At 35.7% G+C, this 20,429-nt stretch overlaps 1 protein-coding gene across 2 annotated transcripts; it reads left to right on the forward strand.

The window, feature by feature from the left end:
- The first annotated feature begins 1,707 nt into the window (after positions 1 to 1,707).
- On the forward strand, positions 1,708 to 6,529 carry LOC149181803 (actin-like). Of its 2 annotated transcripts, XM_089416699.1 has the most exons (5): positions 1,708 to 2,018; positions 2,095 to 2,189; positions 3,716 to 4,109; positions 4,477 to 5,090; positions 6,224 to 6,529. In XM_089416699.1, exons 2-5 carry the CDS (start codon positions 2,130 to 2,132, stop codon positions 6,287 to 6,289), a joined length of 1,134 nt encoding a protein of 377 aa, XP_089272825.1. In that variant the 5' UTR covers positions 1,708 to 2,018; positions 2,095 to 2,129; the 3' UTR covers positions 6,290 to 6,529. The 2 variants fall into 2 exon arrangements, with proteins under 2 accessions (XP_089272825.1, XP_089272826.1); XM_089416700.1 differs by lacking the exon at positions 1,708 to 2,018 and having other exon boundaries at positions 2,076 to 2,189.
- Positions 6,530 to 20,429: the final 13,900 nt, after the last annotated feature.

Below are 20,429 nucleotides of genomic sequence, written 5' to 3' on the forward strand. Positions count from 1 at the left end.
GTGAGAGCTAAGTGGATTATTAAAAAATCATGAGAAATTGGGTAACTATTATTAATACTCATGAACATGGTAAAAATTCATGAGAAATTGGGTAGTTACTACTAATACTCATGATCATGGTAAAAAAACATGAGAAATTGGGTAGTTACAACTAATACCCATGAACACGGTAATACATAATTCATGCCATTTTATTCATTTTGCTAGTTTCAATCCCACTTCTTCACCCTTGTAATCCATCACCTAATGCAATGAGTGTTAAGTGGATTATTCAAAAATCATGATAAATTGGGTAGTTACTACTAATACTCATAAACATGGTAATACATTAATGACTTATTTTACATAATTAATCCCCAAAATGATATCTAATATGTAGCTCTTGATTGCTTTAAAAAATGAGCAAAGGGAGCTCTGTTGATAAGGTACAATGCCAGCTAAGTTAGGGGAATCTTGGGATGGATGGCCTCCCAAGAAGTCCTAGTAATTGGATGCAAGCCTCGAAGGTGTTGATTGATGATATGTGTTTCATTTCTCTAGTTTCAATCCCACTTCTTCACCCCTATTATCGTCACCCAATGTAATGAGTGTTAACATGACTCTTGAAAAATCATGAGAAATTGATCAATTACAAATAATACTCATGGATATGGTGGTAAATTATTGACTTATCCTACAAAGTTAATTTCAAAAACTATATCTAATATGTTGTCTTGCATAAGTAAAATCCACAATTAAGTGTGCATGAGCCAAATGAGTCTTGGGATGGGAATGACTTCGCAAACTAAGTGTGATTCAATTTGCTAGTTCCAATCTCACTTCTTCACCCTATGAGTCTTGGGATGGGAATGACTTCCCAAACCAAGTGTGATTCATTTTGCTAGTTTCAATCTCACTTCTTCACCCCTATAAACATCGCCCAATGCAATGAATGCTAAGTGAACTATTCAAAAATCATGAGAAGTTAAAGAGTTGCAACTAATATTTATATATATGTTCATAGATTTATCACTTATTTTACTCAATTAATGAAAAAAATATCTAATAAATCGCATTGCAAAAGACTCTCAATGATTAAATAAAATGAACAAAAACATCTAATTAAATAATTTATAAATACAATAATTACTAAAATTTATTAAATAAACTTAATACCAGAAAAGAAATCCAGACTTAATTGTTTCTAAACCAAAACATCTTAAAATAAATTACCTTGTAAAGCCCCATTATTAAGTTTCAAATAAATCTAACCATCTATATTCTCTAAAGTATAATTTAGCTAAAACATTCTCTAAAGTAGTATAATTTATCTAAAGCATTCTCTAAAATGATATAAATCTTATTTTGTTGGGTTGTAATTCAAGGAATGTGTCACAATCTATATTCAACCTAATTAATACTTTTTGTTAAGTTAAAAGCAAAAACCAACCATCTACTTCAACGTCTTCTTTATGACAGTCAGCATATTTGAAATTTTTTATTAAAAACAAAAAACCATCCATTCCAACATATGGAAAAAGGTGGTGGGAATTTTATCCTGCGCACATCGAATAAATCAAATACCAGAGCATCTACTTTTATTTTGAATGGTATTTGCACCCTCCACCTATTGGAGACTATTGTAGCCAAATCCGAAGGGTAGAAATACCCTCTACATGGGCTGAAAAAAAAACCAGCATCTTTAGATTGCATCCTCTGAACGCTTTGACACCGCCCGTCAACTTTAGATTTTGGTGAGAATCTTCCTTTATTTATTCAAGGCCTTTCGGTTGCTCTATGGTCTCCTTTGACAGCATGTTCTTTTTATGAGAGTTTGATGCTTATTCATGCATCCCATCATTGTACTTATAGTGGCATGAATTGGCAGCAGTTTATATATGCACAGAAATTGTTATCTGAAACATATATCTTCAGCTGATAAGTTTTTGATTTCTGAATTGGGTCTTCAATCCGTTTTGGCAACATATATCTTCAGCTGACAAGTTTCTGATTTCTGAATTGGGTCTTCAAATCTTGAGGTATGAACAGATTTTTATTTCTTACAGGAATAGAGTATATACTAGACAGAATTTTTACAGTTGAGTGTGTTGGCAGCATCTTGTTGTGAGCTATCTATACCCAACATAGTCATGGAAGATGGAGATGAAGTTCAAGCAGTTGTGTGTGACAATGGATCTGGGACTGTCAAGGTATGCATAAGCACCCACATATCTAATGAAATTTTGTTTGTAGGTATTTGCTTATGTTTGATATATTAGGAAGGTTTGGTATTTGTTCTTAAGACCTCAGCCCTAAAAGATGGATGCTTTTCCCAGCAAACCATAAGTGTCTCCCTTAGATCATTGTATACATAATCTAATGTAATAATATTTTCATTATATATATATATATATATATATATATATATATATATATATTACTGAGCTGGGACATCGGACTGTGTCACTGTACCTAGAGAATTCTTACTGAGACAATCCAATACACTCTGTAATCTTTATTTGAAACTGACAGTAAAAAAGGGTATGCATAGTGGATAGGTCTTTGTATTGATTTTGGCTAAGAATGGTATTATTTTCCATCCTTAAAGAACATATGTTTTTCCATAACTGTTGAATATATTCCAAAAAATCTGCTACTCACTGATATTTTGTATTAAGTAGCAAAAGAAATTTACAAAATAGTAGTAACATCTGAACCACTTATGAGCCATTAATGACTGTAAATCTCTCTGACTTAAGCATATAAACAAAGACAATTGGAACAAGAGGTATCCCCTGAGAAGAAGAAGATAAGAAATAAATCACCACATAAGGACATGCCAGGTTATAAATCACATCAAGCCTCTAAAGTTACTGTAACAGAGCTCCAAAATCTATTGCCATCCCACTGCCTCTAGCCACCATCATGTATTCCTACAATCTGAGGGTGAAAAGCTGGTGGAGCTGTCACCTTAGGTTCCCATATCTAGTGGCAGTTTTAATGACTGAAATGCCTGAACCAGGTTTTAATTTCTTCCAGTTGTATTTATCCCATGCTAAGGAGTTTAAATTGTTAAAAATTTTATAATCTTGGTTTGGAACTTATTAAGTATTGATTCCTAAAGTTTTGACTGAATCCCAAACTTGGTCAGAAGCCAGCCAGATTTATAAAGCATTTATCTGCAAAATCCTGAATAATACAAGTTGTTGGTGCCATTATTGGTCAAGACTGAAAAACAATTTGCAATGTGAACATCAATTGACAAAAAATTGTCTGAGATAAACTTTAAGAAAGTTACGAGGTCCGTAGGTGTCTACCAACCATCATCAGAATAAAAACTTTGGGAATGGTCTTAAAGCAATTTTCATTGTGAATAATATATTCAAGACGAATATATGCAGAGGAGCTCTGGTCGTCATGATCAACAGAGCAGAGTCTAATAATTTTCCAGAGTTATTGAAATTTCTTGTTTGAAAATTGCATCTTATCTGATCTAGTTTTCAGCTAAGATTGGGTTATTTTTATGTAGCGGGGCGTCATGCCTTGGCCCACTTATGTATGATTATATGATTTATTCTTCTATGTGCGTTAGTTCTCGAACTTTTTGTCTGAGAAACATACTTGAAAACAGATTTCGGTTTGTTTTTGTGTATTGTTAGTATCACCATTTATGTCAAGAAATAAAGAAAATTCCATTCTTCCGGCACTAAGCTTGGTATGGGTTTGGTTTTTGAAGGCTGGATTTGCAGGGGATGATGCTCCGAGAGCAGTTTTCCCTAGCCTGGTTGGTCGTCCGAGGCACACTGGTGTCATGGTTGGCATGGGACAGAAGGATGCATATGTTGGTGACGAAGCACAGTCCAAGAGGGGTATTCTCACCTTGAAATACCCAGTCGAGCATGGTATCGTTAACAACTGGGATGACATGGAGAAAATCTGGCACCACACTTTCAACAACGAGCTCCGTGTTGCTCCTGAGGATCATCCAGTTTTGCTAACAGAGCCCCCTCTGAATCCCAAGGCAAACAGAGAGAGGATGACTCAAATCATGTTTGAAGTCTTTAACACTCCTGCTATGTATATTGCTATTCAAGCTGTGCTCTCTCTTTATGCCAGTGGAAGAACTACAGGTTTGCAGCCTATATACCATTTCCTTTTATTTTCCTGCATATTAAATTAGCCCAGTAATTAATCTACAAAAGTGTGCTCGAATCCAATTCCAGGGTACTCTTAGATCCTAATTTTTTATTTGTTTTTCCTTTTCCTGAAAACTTCAAACTTCAATCATTTGAAAATTTCCTCTTTTCTATGCTAATTTTATGGCTAAAAGAAACCTTCAGTGTGATCATCATCTAATTTTTCACAAAAGCTGATGATGTGTGTTTGTATTGGTGAATGGTATGAGATTGATACAAGTGATGTTAAGCTTGATACTTATTTTGGTTTTTCAAAACAAAGAGTATGTTTAAATATTTGAATTCCAAATTCTATTTTCAGGTATTGTTCTAGATTCAGGAGATGGTGTCACTCATGTTGTTCCCATCTATGAAGGCTATGCCCTCCCACATGCAATCTATAGAGTGGACCTTGCAGGTAGAGACTTAACTAATGCACTATGCAATATCCTGACTGAGAGAGGTTACTCCTTCACTACAACAGCAGAACGAGAAATAGTTCGAGACATAAAGGAAAAATTGGGATATGTTGCAATGGATTATGAAAAGGAGCTGGAACTGGAAAAGACCTCTACTGCATTGGAAAAGACTTATGAGCTTCCAGATGGCCAAGTGATTACAATTGGCTCTGAAAGATTTAGGTGTCCAGAGATTTTATTCCAGCCTGCTCACATTGGGATGGAAGCTCCGGGGGTACATGAAACTACTTACAGCTCTATCATGAAATGTGATGTGGATATCCGAAAGGACTTGTATGGTAACATAGTTTTGAGTGGGGGATCCACTATGTTTCCAGGCATGGCTGATCGGATGAACAAAGAGATCACAGCACTTGCTCCAAGTAGCATGAGGATCAAGGTGGTTGCTCCTCCAGAGAGAAAATACAGTGTCTGGATTGGAGGCTCCATCCTGGCTTCTCTCAGCACATTCCAACAGGTAGTCCTGCCCACCACATTCTTGAAATCAGAAATATCAACTCAACCATATTTCAACACTTGAACTATAACCTATAGCTTAAATATTTGGAATAATGGATCATGAGACTCCAGAAAATAGGCTTTATTTAATTGCCAATTATTTTCATTAGTATCCTTCATGCTTATAAAAAGTATGTTATTGTTTTGAGATCTGAAAACACCTCCCAGGTATTGTTTCTGATAGGGGAAGAAATTTACAACCACACATTTTTAAGTTCCTTAAGAAACATACTTGAGGAGCTGCATCACAAAGCACAGACTTCCTTAGACTCTTGTGTCAGGTCTGACCTATAGTTTTTCCACCAATTATCACCAAGGACTTGCACTGTGCCTCGTCTCCTTGAAACTCCCTTTGCAAAAAGAAAGCTCCCAAAAGGTCTGATCTAAGCAGAGCTCTGGTCTTAGAAGGACTATACCAGGTTGGTCTTAAAGGGTCTTTCCTGAGCTTTCCAAAAATAAACTTCCCTTTGCCAAAAGAAAGGTCCTGAAAGGTCCTATGTAAATAGAACTTCAGGTCCTGAAAGATTTTATATAAGTAGAGCTTCAATCATAGAAGCTCAGCCCTTAGTAGAGCTCCAGTCCTAAAAGGCCAGCCTGCTAAGTCATGTCCCAAAAAGACCTTACCAGGTCTTACTTGAGCATGGCAAAGAGTTAGTCCTAAATGGTCTGAGCTAGAATGTTCGATTGAGAACAAGTTGATGTATCCAACTCTGGTATAACGTGATTGACATAAAAAATGTAAGAGGGTAGTCCAGACTCCAAACTGATAATAGAACCTATGTGAATGGTTTGATGCTAGTCATGAACCAATGCCTTTGGCTACAAGTATTCTTTGATTTTATTAATTTAGACAGTGGAACTAGTCTAATAGAAAAAATGAAACCCCAACCTTAGCAATTTCATTCTAATACCAGTTGGACCCAACTCTACTCGAAGATATCTCTGGCTAAGGAACTATAACTTTTGTTGTTTATATTAACCGATACTAAGGTTCTAACATCAAATAACATCATTCTGATTATTTCATATTTGGTTTATTGATTCATCAAATACAAGCATGTTTGTGACTAATTTCATTGTTGGTTTGTACAGATGTGGGTAACACGAGCAGAATATGACGAATGTGGCCCATCAATTGTTCACAGGAAATGCTTTTAGTCCATCCTGTAGTTTCCACTAGAGAGTTCGTTGTTTCCTGAATCTTGTCGAGTAGTAGTTATTTTGTGAGAAAATGGTTTGCTGGCTCCAGGTTTGTAAAAGTATGGTTGAGGATATTGATTTCGGATTAACTACATACAGCTCAGAGACAACTAGATTTCTACAATATGTATGTTTTGGGTTGATCATTATGGTTTGGCAATTATGTAGGAAGGAAAATGGGTTGTCTATTTGTTATTTCTTTTGAGATGCTTATAACTATTACTTATATTGAACGAATAATATAATGTTCTTTTTGTCTCCTAAAATGTGCTTGGCTGTATGAATTGGTCACTCCATATTAACTTACAGAATTTCAATTCTCATTCTTGGTTGTTTGAATTGGTTACATGTATATTAACTTACAAAATTTCAATTTTCATGAAACAAGTTTTCTTGCCAATACAAAGGCACAATATATGTTGAATTGGTTACATATATATTAACTTACAAAATTTCAATTTTCATGAAACAAGTTTTCTTGCCAATACGAAGGCACGATATATGTCTATATTAATAGCAAATGCATATATGTATATGTTTCAGCACTTTTTTAAGCACAATATTAGGAAACATATAATTCCTTTCATGCTTAATATGGAATTAAAAAATGAAAGTGAAAAAAATATTTCAACGAAATTATAAATAAAGTATTTTAATATTCGTTTTAACTAAAATAATGTTATATCAACTTTGTACATAGAGATAGAGTTTTTATTCCGCTGACAATTAGATTTTTGCACGTGGGGTTTTGGAAAAGGTATTATTTACAAAAAAAATATTTCAATGTGAATCATAAATACAATATTTTAATGTCTACCTTAAATAAAATATTTGAATATCACCATGATGGGGGTGGACGAGGGGCATTATGAGGGGCACGAAGGCACACCTCGTACCCTCCTCGAGAACTAAATCAAGGTACATATGGCATGTGTGATGCATGCAACCACAGTATGGATGTTCCGCGATGGCTAGTATTAAATCTATATGTACAAGGGCAGGTGGAGGGAAGTTGTTAGTGAGTATGGGCATGCATTTGTGCAGGCCACCAACCTGTGCAAACTTTTTCGATTGTGGCTTTCAGGGATACAAGTGATGTTTGTAAGTGAGATTGTTCTTGGCACTCTACAAGAGGTTGTCAAAGTCTAATATGGGACCCTGGAGAGGATTGTAGCTGGAAACTCCATTGTAACAGGTTTAGCAAGGAAAGTGTGAGGAGATTGCATAATTAGTTTATGAGAGCAAAGATATTGTTCTGGTGCTTGTCTCTAGTCATCCAGGAAAGTCCATAAAATAGATTTCTCTGTCTCTAAAGTGTCATTGTATATTGTGTTTGGAAGGAGGTGATTAATAGCCAAGCTAGCCTCTAGGCCTTACAATTTTTGGCTAAACAAAGTTGGGCCTTTCGAGCATACTAATCCTATTGTCATGAAGTTTGTGGGTTATTTGCATTTGTTTGGAAATCAGGGTTAGTGACTTTCATGTGGGAGGTTAGACTGGGTTTCCAAGATCATTTAGTTCAATCAATTGATAGCGGCCGGTGAGATTGCTGGTATGGTGCTCCCAAATTCCTTCTAGTGGAGCATCTTTGTTCAAGGGTTGCTTGTGGGAGAGGATTCTCACAAAATTGGGCTGGAAAATGGGATCTTTGGTGTAGGATCCAACTTGTTGGGGATGGTGGAGACAACCCTTGCTAGAGATGATCGCCTACTAAAGAAAAGCGACCCTTGAAGCTTGGGAATGTTGTAGTTGGTCGTTGGGTGTTGGCGGACTCTTGGGCTCATGGTGTAGCAAAGGAGGCTTGAAGTTGGGAACAACAGACTGGAGGGACGGGGAAGATGTTTAGGCATAGGGGCAGAATGAGGACAGGGATTAGACTGCAAGGGAAGAGGGCGAAGCATAAAAGAGAATATGTGGTAGTGGAGGGAGGAGACATCTAGGATGTAGAGTTTGATGAGGTGTTGGCACATATCTTAATCAGTCACCTGGTCATGTTCCTCTTACCACCTCCCTTAACACCTTCGAAGCATAATTGCAACAAGTTATTGCGCTCCTCGAGCAGATGAATCACGACAGGCACGAGGATCACAATGAAATAATTAATTTCGTGAACGATCTTCAACGCAATCAATGGAATATGTAAGATCGACTATCATAACTCCGAAGAGGCTAAAGGAGACTAGGTGACACATGGAGCATATTGAGGGGCACCCACCGTATGTAGAATTTAGCATCCATGGGGAACTCGGGCATCCAGAGCCTTCGGGTAATGATTTGGGTCCTCCTGTTCACTGATGTTTACGGGTTATGTGTAATATATCTTAGGGTTTTTTTGGGCACACTAGTGTTTCCAGTTCTCAATTTCAGGAAGGTTTTGGCATTTTGGAAATATTTTCTGTGTTGTTCTTTTGGCCAACAAATTTGATTGAAGTGAGGTTGGAAGAACACTAATTTATGGATAAGCACTCTGTAATCTTTTGACAACTTCATAGAAGTCTTTGATTAGCAGATATATATATATATATATATATATTGAAAGTATATATGTGTGAGAAAAGCAATTGAAAATAAGAAAGTTCTTATAGTTAAAATATTTCAATAGTGTGTTGCTCAACATTAGGGAGATGTGTCCCGGATGTGGGTGCTTGTGATGGACATTAATACGATGGGACAGGGTTGGGGCGAGGCAGATCGCCACCTGCCCGATCAGTACAAGAAGTTAAAAAATGATACGGCATCTGGCGCATGGCATGAGTGCAAAGATCGACATATAGGACTTCAATCCAGACGGTTCGGCTCACACATCAGGTTCAGAGTTATGGTTTCTACCTCCGCACGCACCAGCCTGCATCAGAAGGCGAGATCCATCAATGCGGAAGTAATGGGAGGAGCCTCCCGAGGCATGACAAAGAATGATAAGGTCAGGGGAGGTCCTGGGGAGGCGGCAACATTACTGTTTTATTTGCTCTTCTCGCTCACCTCCGGTCTCGCTTCGGACTTCAGGTCGCCTGAGGGGATTCGGGTTCCTCTGTCGCTTGGCTCGGCCCTCTCGGCGAAGCAAATTCTGCTCCTCTTCGCGTTTCTTTTCGGCGTTCTGTGTTGTTGCTTTCATTTCCATATCTCAGTGATTCATCTCCTTCTCTGGTTTCTGGTACAGGCAGGGATTTCTCTGAGCTAAGTTTGGCTCTCCAGGAGGACGGGTTTAAGCTCAGCAAAGGCGGTTCGATCAGAAGGCAAAGCTGCTGCCACCCGCTGGTTAGTGCTCTGGTGCCGCATTCCTGGACCTCTGCAGTTGCTATATTCCAGATGCCTCGTTTGCAACCAAGGATGGGCTGCCGTAGAGGCCAGCCGAGGCGAGCACCAACCAGTTCGTCATCTAGTGAATTGTCAGCTGGGCGTCGCCCTTTAACCCGAAGCAGGAGAGGGAGATCCCGCGCCACCAGTTCTCGCCACGGGCCTGTCCCCACCTCTGGTTCTGCCATCTTCACCTTTGATAGCACTCTGAACAGACCCAGGATTACTGCTTATTTCATGGTGGTATTTCATGAAGAAAGCCAAGCCGAAGATACAAGGACTCAGCCTGGGGGCTCGGGGGCAATCTTGGCTCCTTCTTCTTCCCTCCAGTTGAATGTCGAAAATGCTCCTCGGCAGGCAGCAAATGAACAGACATGCAGAGCTCAGGATGTGATGATGGTTGACCCGGGTCCCTCTGTTCAGAACGCGGCACAAGCAGGGGATTTGCCAGATATTGGTTGGTGTCGTATCATAGAAGAGCCTCCTGATGACTAGCTCGTCCACCCAAGCCTCTTCTTCTTGCAGTGCGCCCTTCACCACTGGGCATGATTGTAAGGAAAATAGTTTTTGGGTTCTCTGGTGTTTCTTAGTTTTTTGGGTAATTTTGCACTGTCATATGTATCTCAGCTCGGTCCCCTGCGTGGGTCCTAAAAACAGACAGTTTTTACATATGTTTTTTGGATAGTTCTGCCTCCTACCGGTGCAGAGTTCTTGACTCCGGTCATGCTGTAAATTTACCTTTACTTTGTTAATAGAAATAGTCTTATGTAGAAAAAAAACATTAGGGAGATGTGTAATTCCTTCCATGCTCATGACACATGTCATGTTTGTATGACTTCTCCACAAAGAAAAAAGAATATTTATAACATATATATATATATATATATATATATATATATATATATATATATATATATATATATATATATATATATATATATATATATATATATATATTAAAAGTATATATGTGTGAGTAAAGCAATTGAAAATAAGAAAGTTCTTATAGTTAAAATATTTCAATAGTGTGTTGCTCAACGTTAGGGAGATGTGTAATTCCTTCCATGCTCATGACACATGTCATGTTTGTATGACTTCTTCACAAAGAAAAAAGAATATTTATAACATTTTAATAAAAAAAATAATACATGATATTGTCCATTGTTGAACTTGAAACACTTTTTCCAAAAAACACATTATCGCTAATGTGTTTTCCTTGATGGCAACCTGCTTATCAAATATGCCTTTGATACCAACTTGATTATAACTATTGCAAATGACATGATTGATGGTGCAAGTATTATAGCATAGGAATTACAAAAGATATGAAAGAGAATTGGTAGTTTAGTTACAAAATACATAGAAATTGTGAAGATTGAAAAGTATACGTGACCCCTGAGAAGAATAGTCACATACATACGCATGTCAGGCGAACAATAGTCGCATATGGAAATCCAACCTATGGAAAATAAAAACTAGGAACCATTACCATGGTAATCGCCCATAGTATTGTGACATCAACGACTATTTGATCCAGTCAAGGGTGAAAGCATGAAGATGGGTTACACTTTTGGCCAAATGTGGCGATGAAATTTCAAGTTTTTCCTTTTTTATCAAATTGAAGCCCTCAAAATTCATATAAGCACTGTGAATTTTGATTGGGAGTAAAAATATAAATTATGAAGAATTATGTTGTTGTGCTAATGACAAATTTTGCAAAAATATTTAGTGTCTTATATTATGTCAATTTTCCATTAAATGAAATGCTTGCCCTTGCAAATTTCCACACATCTTAAGAGTTATGTGTGTGTTCGCGTAGCATAACATAGTCTAAAATGTGTAATTTTAAAAAAATATATATATGAGCATGATCTACACAGAGAGAACTAAGTTTTTTATATTAAAAAAAAATTATGCAAAAATATATTTTTTATTATTTTTCGAAGTTGGCAAAGTAATATTTCAATTGCATTTTAAAGACATGTATGTGTTCACGTAAGATATTTTTCAACTATTTAACTAGATTGAAAAACCAAAAATACCTTTTTGAAGAGGACTTGTAAACAAAGAAATCAGTGTTTTTTGAAATTTTTTCATTGTGTATATTTTATGATATTTATTTTTTATTCAACCTCTTTAAAACAATTAGAAAAAAATTCAAGCATTATGTTTAAAAGAAATTAGATGGAAAATATCATATGAATTCAAAAATGTCAAACTCATATCCCATTGGATAGAGGATTCTTTCATGATCCAAGATGATCAACTTCGCCACTTGAGGACATATTTAGCCCTAAGTCCGTTGGGGTACAAAATGGAGTTGCAGGAAATTTTGCAGAAGGGGTGCTGAAATTGCTAATTTTAAGACTTAAAGAGGCTCGATCGAGGGTTTTGTAAACCCTTGATCGATCCATTTATGTGGTTAACAGGAGCTCAATCGAGCCATGAAATTGCTTATTTTAGGACTTGAAGAGGCTCGATCGATGGTTTGTAAACCCTTAATGGATCCATTTATGTGGTTAATAGGAGCTCGATCGAGAGCTATGGCTAGATTGAGCTATGTGGCTTGATCGAGCCTTTATAAAAAAATGAATTATTTAAAATTAAACATTTTAAAATTCCAAATATTATTAGAATTCTTGTTATAATGTCTGGTAAAAGTCTTATTAAATTTAATATTAATATTAAAAGAATATTATTATTAATATTAAATTAAATGATGAAATGATATTAATATAAAAATTAATATTAATATATTTTAATGTTAATATTAAATTTATTAATTTTGGATTAATATAATATTATTAAATTTAATATAATATAAAATTTCTTATATTCTAATATATACTAGCACAATCACATTAATAAATGTGGTTAATATGCGTCATAGGCATTAACAAAAGAGTTGACCATTAACACAAAAAGAGTCATACAAGCTCACTCAATAAATGTTAATTTTATTTAACCTAATTTTTTTATAAATCTAACATAATAAAATATATAATATTTTTAAAATTGTGAAGTCAAAACCTAAAGCTACATTTAAAGAAATAAAACCTAAATAGTGTCAATTTGAAGACATGAAGTGCGCTATGTATCTTTGATGGAGGTAGTTGAAACATTAATATTTTGGAAAATTATAGATAATATTTCCATGAAAAATTATAATTTTCTCTCCAGGTGAATGTACAACACACATGTGAAATCTTGCATTTTAAATATCTATTATTATTATTATATGACATTAAAATATAAAAAATATGTATTTAAACATAATATTTTAATTGTCAAAGTATTTTCAAAATTTTGAAATATAGAGTGAGAGAGAGTTGGAGAGAAGGGTAAGAGAGAGAGAGAGGAGGACACAAAGATGGAGACAGGGAGAGGAGGAGAGAGTCTCTGAGAAAGAGAGGGGGCTCGAGAGATGGAGTTGGAGGAAAAGATAGGGAAGGAAGAAGTTCAAGGCATATATATATATATATATATAGAGAGAGAGAGAGAGAGAGAGAGAGAGAGAGTATGTTTGGGGGTGAGATAGAAAGACAAAGAAGAAGAGATGGAGAGAAGGGGCAGAGATAATGAGAGAGGGAGGGAGATAGTCAACAAAGTTGTAGGACAAAGCTCAAGAGAGAGAGGGAGTGAGTGAGTGGTGTGGGGGAGAGACATAGGGAGGTGGGAGAGAAAGGAAGAGAGAAAGGACTTAAGAGGGAGGGAGAGAGAGAGAGATGGAGTTGGAGTGGGAGAGAGATGGAGGTAAGAAGAAATACATATATAGAGAGAAAGGTGGGGGGAGAGAGAAAGAGTGGAAAAGGAGATGGAGAGAGAAATAGAAGGAGTGACAAGGGAGATGGAGATAGAGGGAGAGAGGAGAGTAGGAGGGAAGAGAGATAGAAGGGGACACAGAGGGAGACAAGGGGAAGAGAGAGAGAGAGGGAGAGGGAGGGAGATATGGATAGATATGGAGGAACAATGTGTATGTTTGTGGGGTGATATATAGAGATGAAGGCGAGATAGAGGGAGATCGAGATATACATGGAAGGGGGAGAGAGGGAAGAAGAGGGAGGGAGGGAGAGATAGATATAGATGAAGAAAGAGTGTGTGTGTTTCTGGGGGGGTTGAGATAGAGAGACAAAGAAGGAGAGATGGAGGGAGAGATCAATATAGATGGAGAGGGGAGAGAAATGGAAGAAAATTGCTTTCACTAGATGCATTGATTTTAGTGTACAAATGTTGATTTCTAATCCTATTTGATTTCTTGCAAATCAGATGCATTGGTTTCTGTGTAGACATTGATTTCTAATTCTATTTCATTTCTTACATTAGATGCATTCATTTCATTAAATATGTTAATTTATAATCTTGTTTGATTGATCTTGCATTAGATGCAATGATTTTAGTGTAGATGTTGATTCCTAATCCTATTTGATTGCTAGCACTAGATGCATTAATTTCAGTGTAGATGTTGATTTCTAATCCTATTTGATTGCTTGCAGCATTATATGCATTGATTTCAGTGTAGATGTTGATTTCTAATCCTATTTGATTATTTGCATTAGATGCATTGATTTTAGTGTAGATGTTGATTTCTCATCCTATTTGATTGCTTGTATTAGATGCATTGATTTCAACAAAGATGTTGATTTCCGATAAATGATGTAATTAGATATATGGTGTACATTAATTTCAAGGTAATTAGTTTAACATTGTGATTGATTTCAATGTAAGCATAAAAAAATATTGACGGTGTGCATTATGACTAAGCTTTTGTAGATAAACCTCAAACAAAATAAAATCAATAGAACTTGCAACTGTAACTTTTACATCTCCACATATTTTAAAATTGAATATATAACTTCTTTCATATTTGAGCTTTTACAAATTGAATAAAACTTAAATTTTCATCATAAGGAATTGATTGAAATACTTGGATAACTACTTGTAAATTTAGGAAAGTTGATAACATTATATAAAATTATAGAAATGTTGTCATATATTGTTGTTTGACCTATATATTAAATTTCAATATGATTGACTTATATCATGTTATGACTAAGCTCTTGTAGATAATCTCAAAATAAATAATGTTGAATAAAACCTATTTTTTGTTTACATGGCATCTTTTAATATTAAAATTGAATAAAACTCATTTCAATCATATTTGTGTTTTTTAATTGAACCTTGAGATAAGAAATTGATTGAAATACTTAAAAAAATTGTCCATGCATTGTGGTATATGGGTGAGTCACAATTATATATATATATATATATATATATATATATATATATATATATATATATATATATATAATACGGATGAATTTATAATTCAAATAATTTATTTTTAAAATTGAATTGTAATAACATACATGTTGATTGCACTAAAAGACACTTTCTACAAGCCAATATGAAGCATGATTGGAATTATTTCCATGTTCAATATTAAATTGATACATGATATATTTTAGTTCATTTTAAGTATCAAAGTGATTTGCATCATAACTTTTAAGATTGTACTTATTTTCTTAGTCTATGAAACTGGAAATCAAAATTGAACATATATTTTACTAATAAAAATTATAGTATATAGAAAATCATTAAATTATAGAAATAGTTTTAACAAATCCATTTAGACTTCAAAAATTAATGAGCATCCACAAACAATATTAATACAAATCCATAAACTGAAATAGTGAATACATGTATCAATAAACTATCCATATGAAAATATATACAAATTACAAATATCACATGAACACCCATAAACTGAAATAATAAGCATCCATAAACTAAAATAATTCCATGATGTACATCCATAAACTGTTTGTTGGTGTTCAAATATGAATTATAGAATTAACCCTTCCCCACATTACATGTCAATTTGGGGCTCGTCTCGTTATTTCAAGGCTACCGTGCAAAGTCTATTTAGACCACAATTTCCCTACCCAACATTGAGCATTCAATCAACAACATAACAATGTGTAACAACAAGCAATAATAGTAACAACAACCAAAGTAACAACAAATTAGGATTCAAAACAACACAAAATTAATGAACCATTACAACAATAAAGAAATAATCACAACACAAATAAATCTACACACGCCATTAATCCGACAACACCTGATCAAGGGAGTGGGCCCAACTCTTTTATCAGGGTTGTGGCAAAAAGATCGAAGGCTATATAACACTTAGAAGATTAAGATTGCATTAATCAAAAGGGAAATACAGAAGTCTACTATTACATTCTCAAAGGAATACCTTCAATATCTGATCTGCTCCTTATATGCGTTATCTCCCTTTTATCTTTGATTTGTGTCTTTTAAATATATAAACAACAAAGAGAAATTTACAACAAACTGATTACAAAATGATTTCCCATACAATTTATATTGATTACAAAATCTCAATAAGAAAGATGAGATTTGAGAGATATTTCCATCATGATTCAGCTGGAACAAGTCGAATCTGGTTATTGCAATTGGGCAATTTGGAAAACAGCCACAACAGAAAATCTGTGAATATGTCCTTCGAAGAACCTTTCTTTTCTCCCAATCCAAACCGAATTGTGGAAAGCTTCTCATTTAGAACTAATTTGGTCCATTCTACACAAAATCTGTGTATCAAATTTTCAATATTCTTCTTCGTTTGCCCGAAACATCCAACGCAAAACTGTCACTTTTTATTCCAGCAAATTTCTGAGTTGGAATATTTGATTATGAGCTGAAGATCAAATTTGCAATCTGGAAGAGATCTTGGAGGCTAAAATCATGAGTGATGTTATAATAAATTCATCAATAAACCATCATCGGCAAAATCATGCATAATAATCATCAATTTATTAAAAATTAAGGAGAACAAATATTACTTATCCACAAGAGCATAAATAATTATGAAATGCAATTATATAATAAATTATGATAAATAATGTGATAAAAAAAATAGTAGAAACGGATGAAATGGATGTTAAGAAGTGATAATAATAATGACAAAGTCGTAGCCCAGCATCCCCCCCAAACTGAACATGTTGCATGTCTTGATGCAACCCAATGCCTTTGTATTAACCAAGTTGTAATACAATAATCAAAATGCTCACCCCAGCTCATGATATTGATGGAACTAAAAGCTTCTTCCCCAAATGCTTCTTTAAAACAATAGTTGTTCAATTCTAGCAATGTTGGTGAAGATGAAAAAAATTCCATATTTATTTTCAATCACATGAAGTTGCAACAAAGTGTGATACAAGTAAAAACAAACTTCATTAACCATTTTCTAAAAAGTTACAAACCAGATTTTGCTGAAATTTTGCAAGAAAATTTCTACTATATCAATGTTTCTCCAACTCGAAAATCAAATCTCTCTGCTGCACAGATCTCGAGATATAAACAGAATGGTTGTAGGTAATGATGTTTGATTTCTCAAAAAATGTAAATCAGTTTTTCTTGAAATTTCACAGGTTTGTTCCTATTACCTTAATACTTATCCACACCAAAAATCAAAGCAATCCAATGAACGAATTTCAATATATCAGAAAAATGATTGTAGCCTGTAGGTAACAGTGCATGATTTTTGGAATTTACCAATTGGTTTAGCTTAAAAAAATTTGGGTTAATGATACCGCTTTGTTGTCCAAAAATCACAAGAATCAAGTTGATAGTTTTAAAGATATATACAAATCAATTTATGCACTGTAAAAAAAATGAATTTGTATACCTTAAATGAGGAAGAAATGAGAAAACATCCATCATGCATAGCAACTCTTTCCCCCAAACTGGAGAATAAACATGCCCTCATGCTACACTAGAAAACATATTGAGGTGGTTGCTACAATCGTTGTTGAAATATTTGCTTGGTGTATAACAACATGAAATAAGGGAAGTATCGAGAATGAATAAGGAGATTGATGGATGATTAAAAATATTAATGGCATGGTCATGATAGATAAATTAATGAAAGTAACACTCCCCCAAACTTAAAGCTATTATGTTTTTGAAAAATGGGAAGTGGTAAAGAAGAGGAAATAATAGTTGAAAAATATGAGTGAATAATGCTCAGTGGTTTTTCATGACATTCTCCTAAACTTTTAATAAATCAAAAAATTATGCTATTTTACCTCAAATTTTACCTCTGTAAAAATGTGGAATGACATGTATGGATTGACATTTGTTGAAGCTGATGTAGGTTGAGTTGATGCTAAAAGTGATGCTGAAGGTGGAAGCCATGCAAGCTGAAAGAAAGTAATTAGAAATTGTAGCATGATTTCCTCCCCACAAACTAATTAGTTTCCTATCATCAAGATTTATATAACTGATGAGCCCCAATTTTTGGTACAATTTAGGCTCATTTGGCCTACTTGCTTTGCTCAAACCATTCATTTTTTATTGCTTATGCATTCATTTCTTGGTTTATTCGTGTTGTTTGTAGGAAGAAGGGTAGGCATTCTATCTACGTGACTAATACATGATGATTTCAGGTTTTTGGCATTAAAAGGGAGCAAAGACCATGAGAAAGGAGACAAGGAGACAGGCACTGCTGGTTTTTAGGAGAGGATGTCCACAGTCTTGGGGACCTTCCTCGTGATTCCCACCATAGCTCCGAGCTCCAACCAATCTCCCCACCAAGCTTAGAGGCAGCCAACTGTTCTACAGGAACAGCAGTTACAACTGTTCTACAAGATCAGCAGTTTAACCTTCAGTTGGACAGCCGAGCTCCACAAATCAAGGAAACCTGTTGGACTATCGTTTTGCATAAATACTGAGGCCGTAGCCTTTGATGGAAGCTTTTTGAACTTTTGAATTACTCTTGTAATTGGGAAGTATGAGCTACAGCTTGGTGTTGGTTCTTTTTGTAAGCCAGTTTTGGCATGACATCAGATTTTTGGTTATGAATAAAGGCAGGCAGATTTTGATCTCATTCTGAGTTTTTAAGGGAGCTATAGCTCTCAGGTTAGGGCCCAACCTGAGAGCAATAGACCTCCTCTGTGTTGTAATGTTATTTGCCTTTCGTTCCAGCACTTTGTTTCTTTACTTTGACATGCAATTCGAATTTACAGTCTGCTGATTTAGTTTTTGTGTGATTGAGTAGGATTAGCTTATGGTTACTTTGCTTTCAGTTGCTTAGATTCGATAGGAGGTTTGTAATACACAGGAGCTCCAAGAAAAAGGTTGTTAGAGATCACTGCCATCTCTGCTTAGGGATTGGGGTGCAGTCCATATCAACCACCAAAAAGAAACGCAGTCTTTTACTTCCGTGCAAGCTGCAACATAGACATTTTCATTGAAGATCCATCCATGCACTTTTGATATTGAACCATACTTCTACATTCTCCATTCCATGCACGGTTTCTTTTCTTGGTTTTACATTGCTGTTCATAGGTTTAATGGCACAGGTATCATAGGTTAATGAATTCTCGTTTTTGGTGCAAGACATAAGCAATTTGTTTCATCTACACTGCTCCACACCATTCCATTACCTTCCTTGTCTTTTCAACCACACTTGAAGCCACTCAATCGACCTCTGTTCAGCTCGTTTACCTTCCAGCTCTCCCATTACTCACATAGCTCCATTTACTTAACTTTTCGTTGATCCCATCCTTCCAGCCATCAACCCACTGCATGCACTCTTCCTCCATCTGACTTCTCTGCTCCTGAGCCATCACCAGTTCCATCTCCATCTCACCTATCCTCCCACACCACTCCAACACTTCACCATCTCCCAAAACTCCCACGGTCGAACATCCTGTAGAATTGCACAGACTTCCTGTAGAATCCCTGAGTTTCCTGTAGGATCCCCTGCAGACTTCCTGTAGAAGCCTGCAAACTCGGTTGCTGAGCATCCGAACGTGGTAGACTTCTGTGGACTGATGCTAGAGACCCTCTGGGACCTCCCCTAGCCATCCGGACCTTGCCCATGCTTTCCTTCCATTCAAACCGCTCCTGCACAACCAAACCCTAATCAAAAGCATCATCACAATAAATCCAACCACTTAATGAAAAAATACAAAAACATGTCTTTTCAGATGCAAATAGCTTAGATGCATGTATTTCAGCTCACTGCAAGTAATGGCATTATTGGTAGTAGTTTCATTCATAGTTTTGCATTGTAAGGGCCTAGCTAGTCAAATTAGGGTTTACTAGGGTTTTCATGCTTTGTTGGCTTTCAGTTTCTTTCTGCAAATAGACTAGTCTCCTTTGAGTTAGCTTTCATCCATCATTCATAAAGCTTCTTCTGTGAGCATATAGAAGTTGGCTTGAGCCCTAGCGGACTTGTGCCAGCTGACCAAGTGACAGCTGCGACAAGAGCTAGTACTTGTGCATACAGCACCGTCGCTTCCAAGTTTGTACGAACTACCAGGTTGATAAAATTAGAGATAGGAAGCTCCAGGAGTTGTAGCATTATTGCTACAATACTGGAGCCCACCATCTTTTTGGCGCCGTTGCCGGGGAAGCGTCAGAGTATTAGTAATTGTTGCTTTTCTTCTACTTTCTTACTCCTGCCTTCTGCTAAGTAGTTTACTTCATTTCCATTTTGCAAAAGTAGCATAGACATTTCCTGCTTTAATAGATTAGCATTTCCTTTCTGCAAGCATAGACTAGCATTTCCATTCTTGCAATTTCATTTGAGCAAAGTAGATTAGTTCTTTCCTGCTTTCAGTTTAATTCTGCATCTTTCATAGTTAGTTGTAGATCAATCTGTTTCAGTTTTGCAGGTACCAAAAGAAAAGCAAAGCAAAAACAATCAAAAGAAAAAGAAAGTCTTTTCCATTTCATGCCTCGTAGGAACCGAGATAGATCAGGCAAATTCCTA

Source organism: Pinus tabuliformis, chromosome 3_2, assembly GCF_031772625.1.
Source record: "Pinus tabuliformis cultivar Carrire ecotype Pingquan chromosome 3_2, CPIR1, whole genome shotgun sequence".
Taxonomy (NCBI): domain Eukaryota; kingdom Viridiplantae; phylum Streptophyta; class Pinopsida; order Pinales; family Pinaceae; genus Pinus; species Pinus tabuliformis.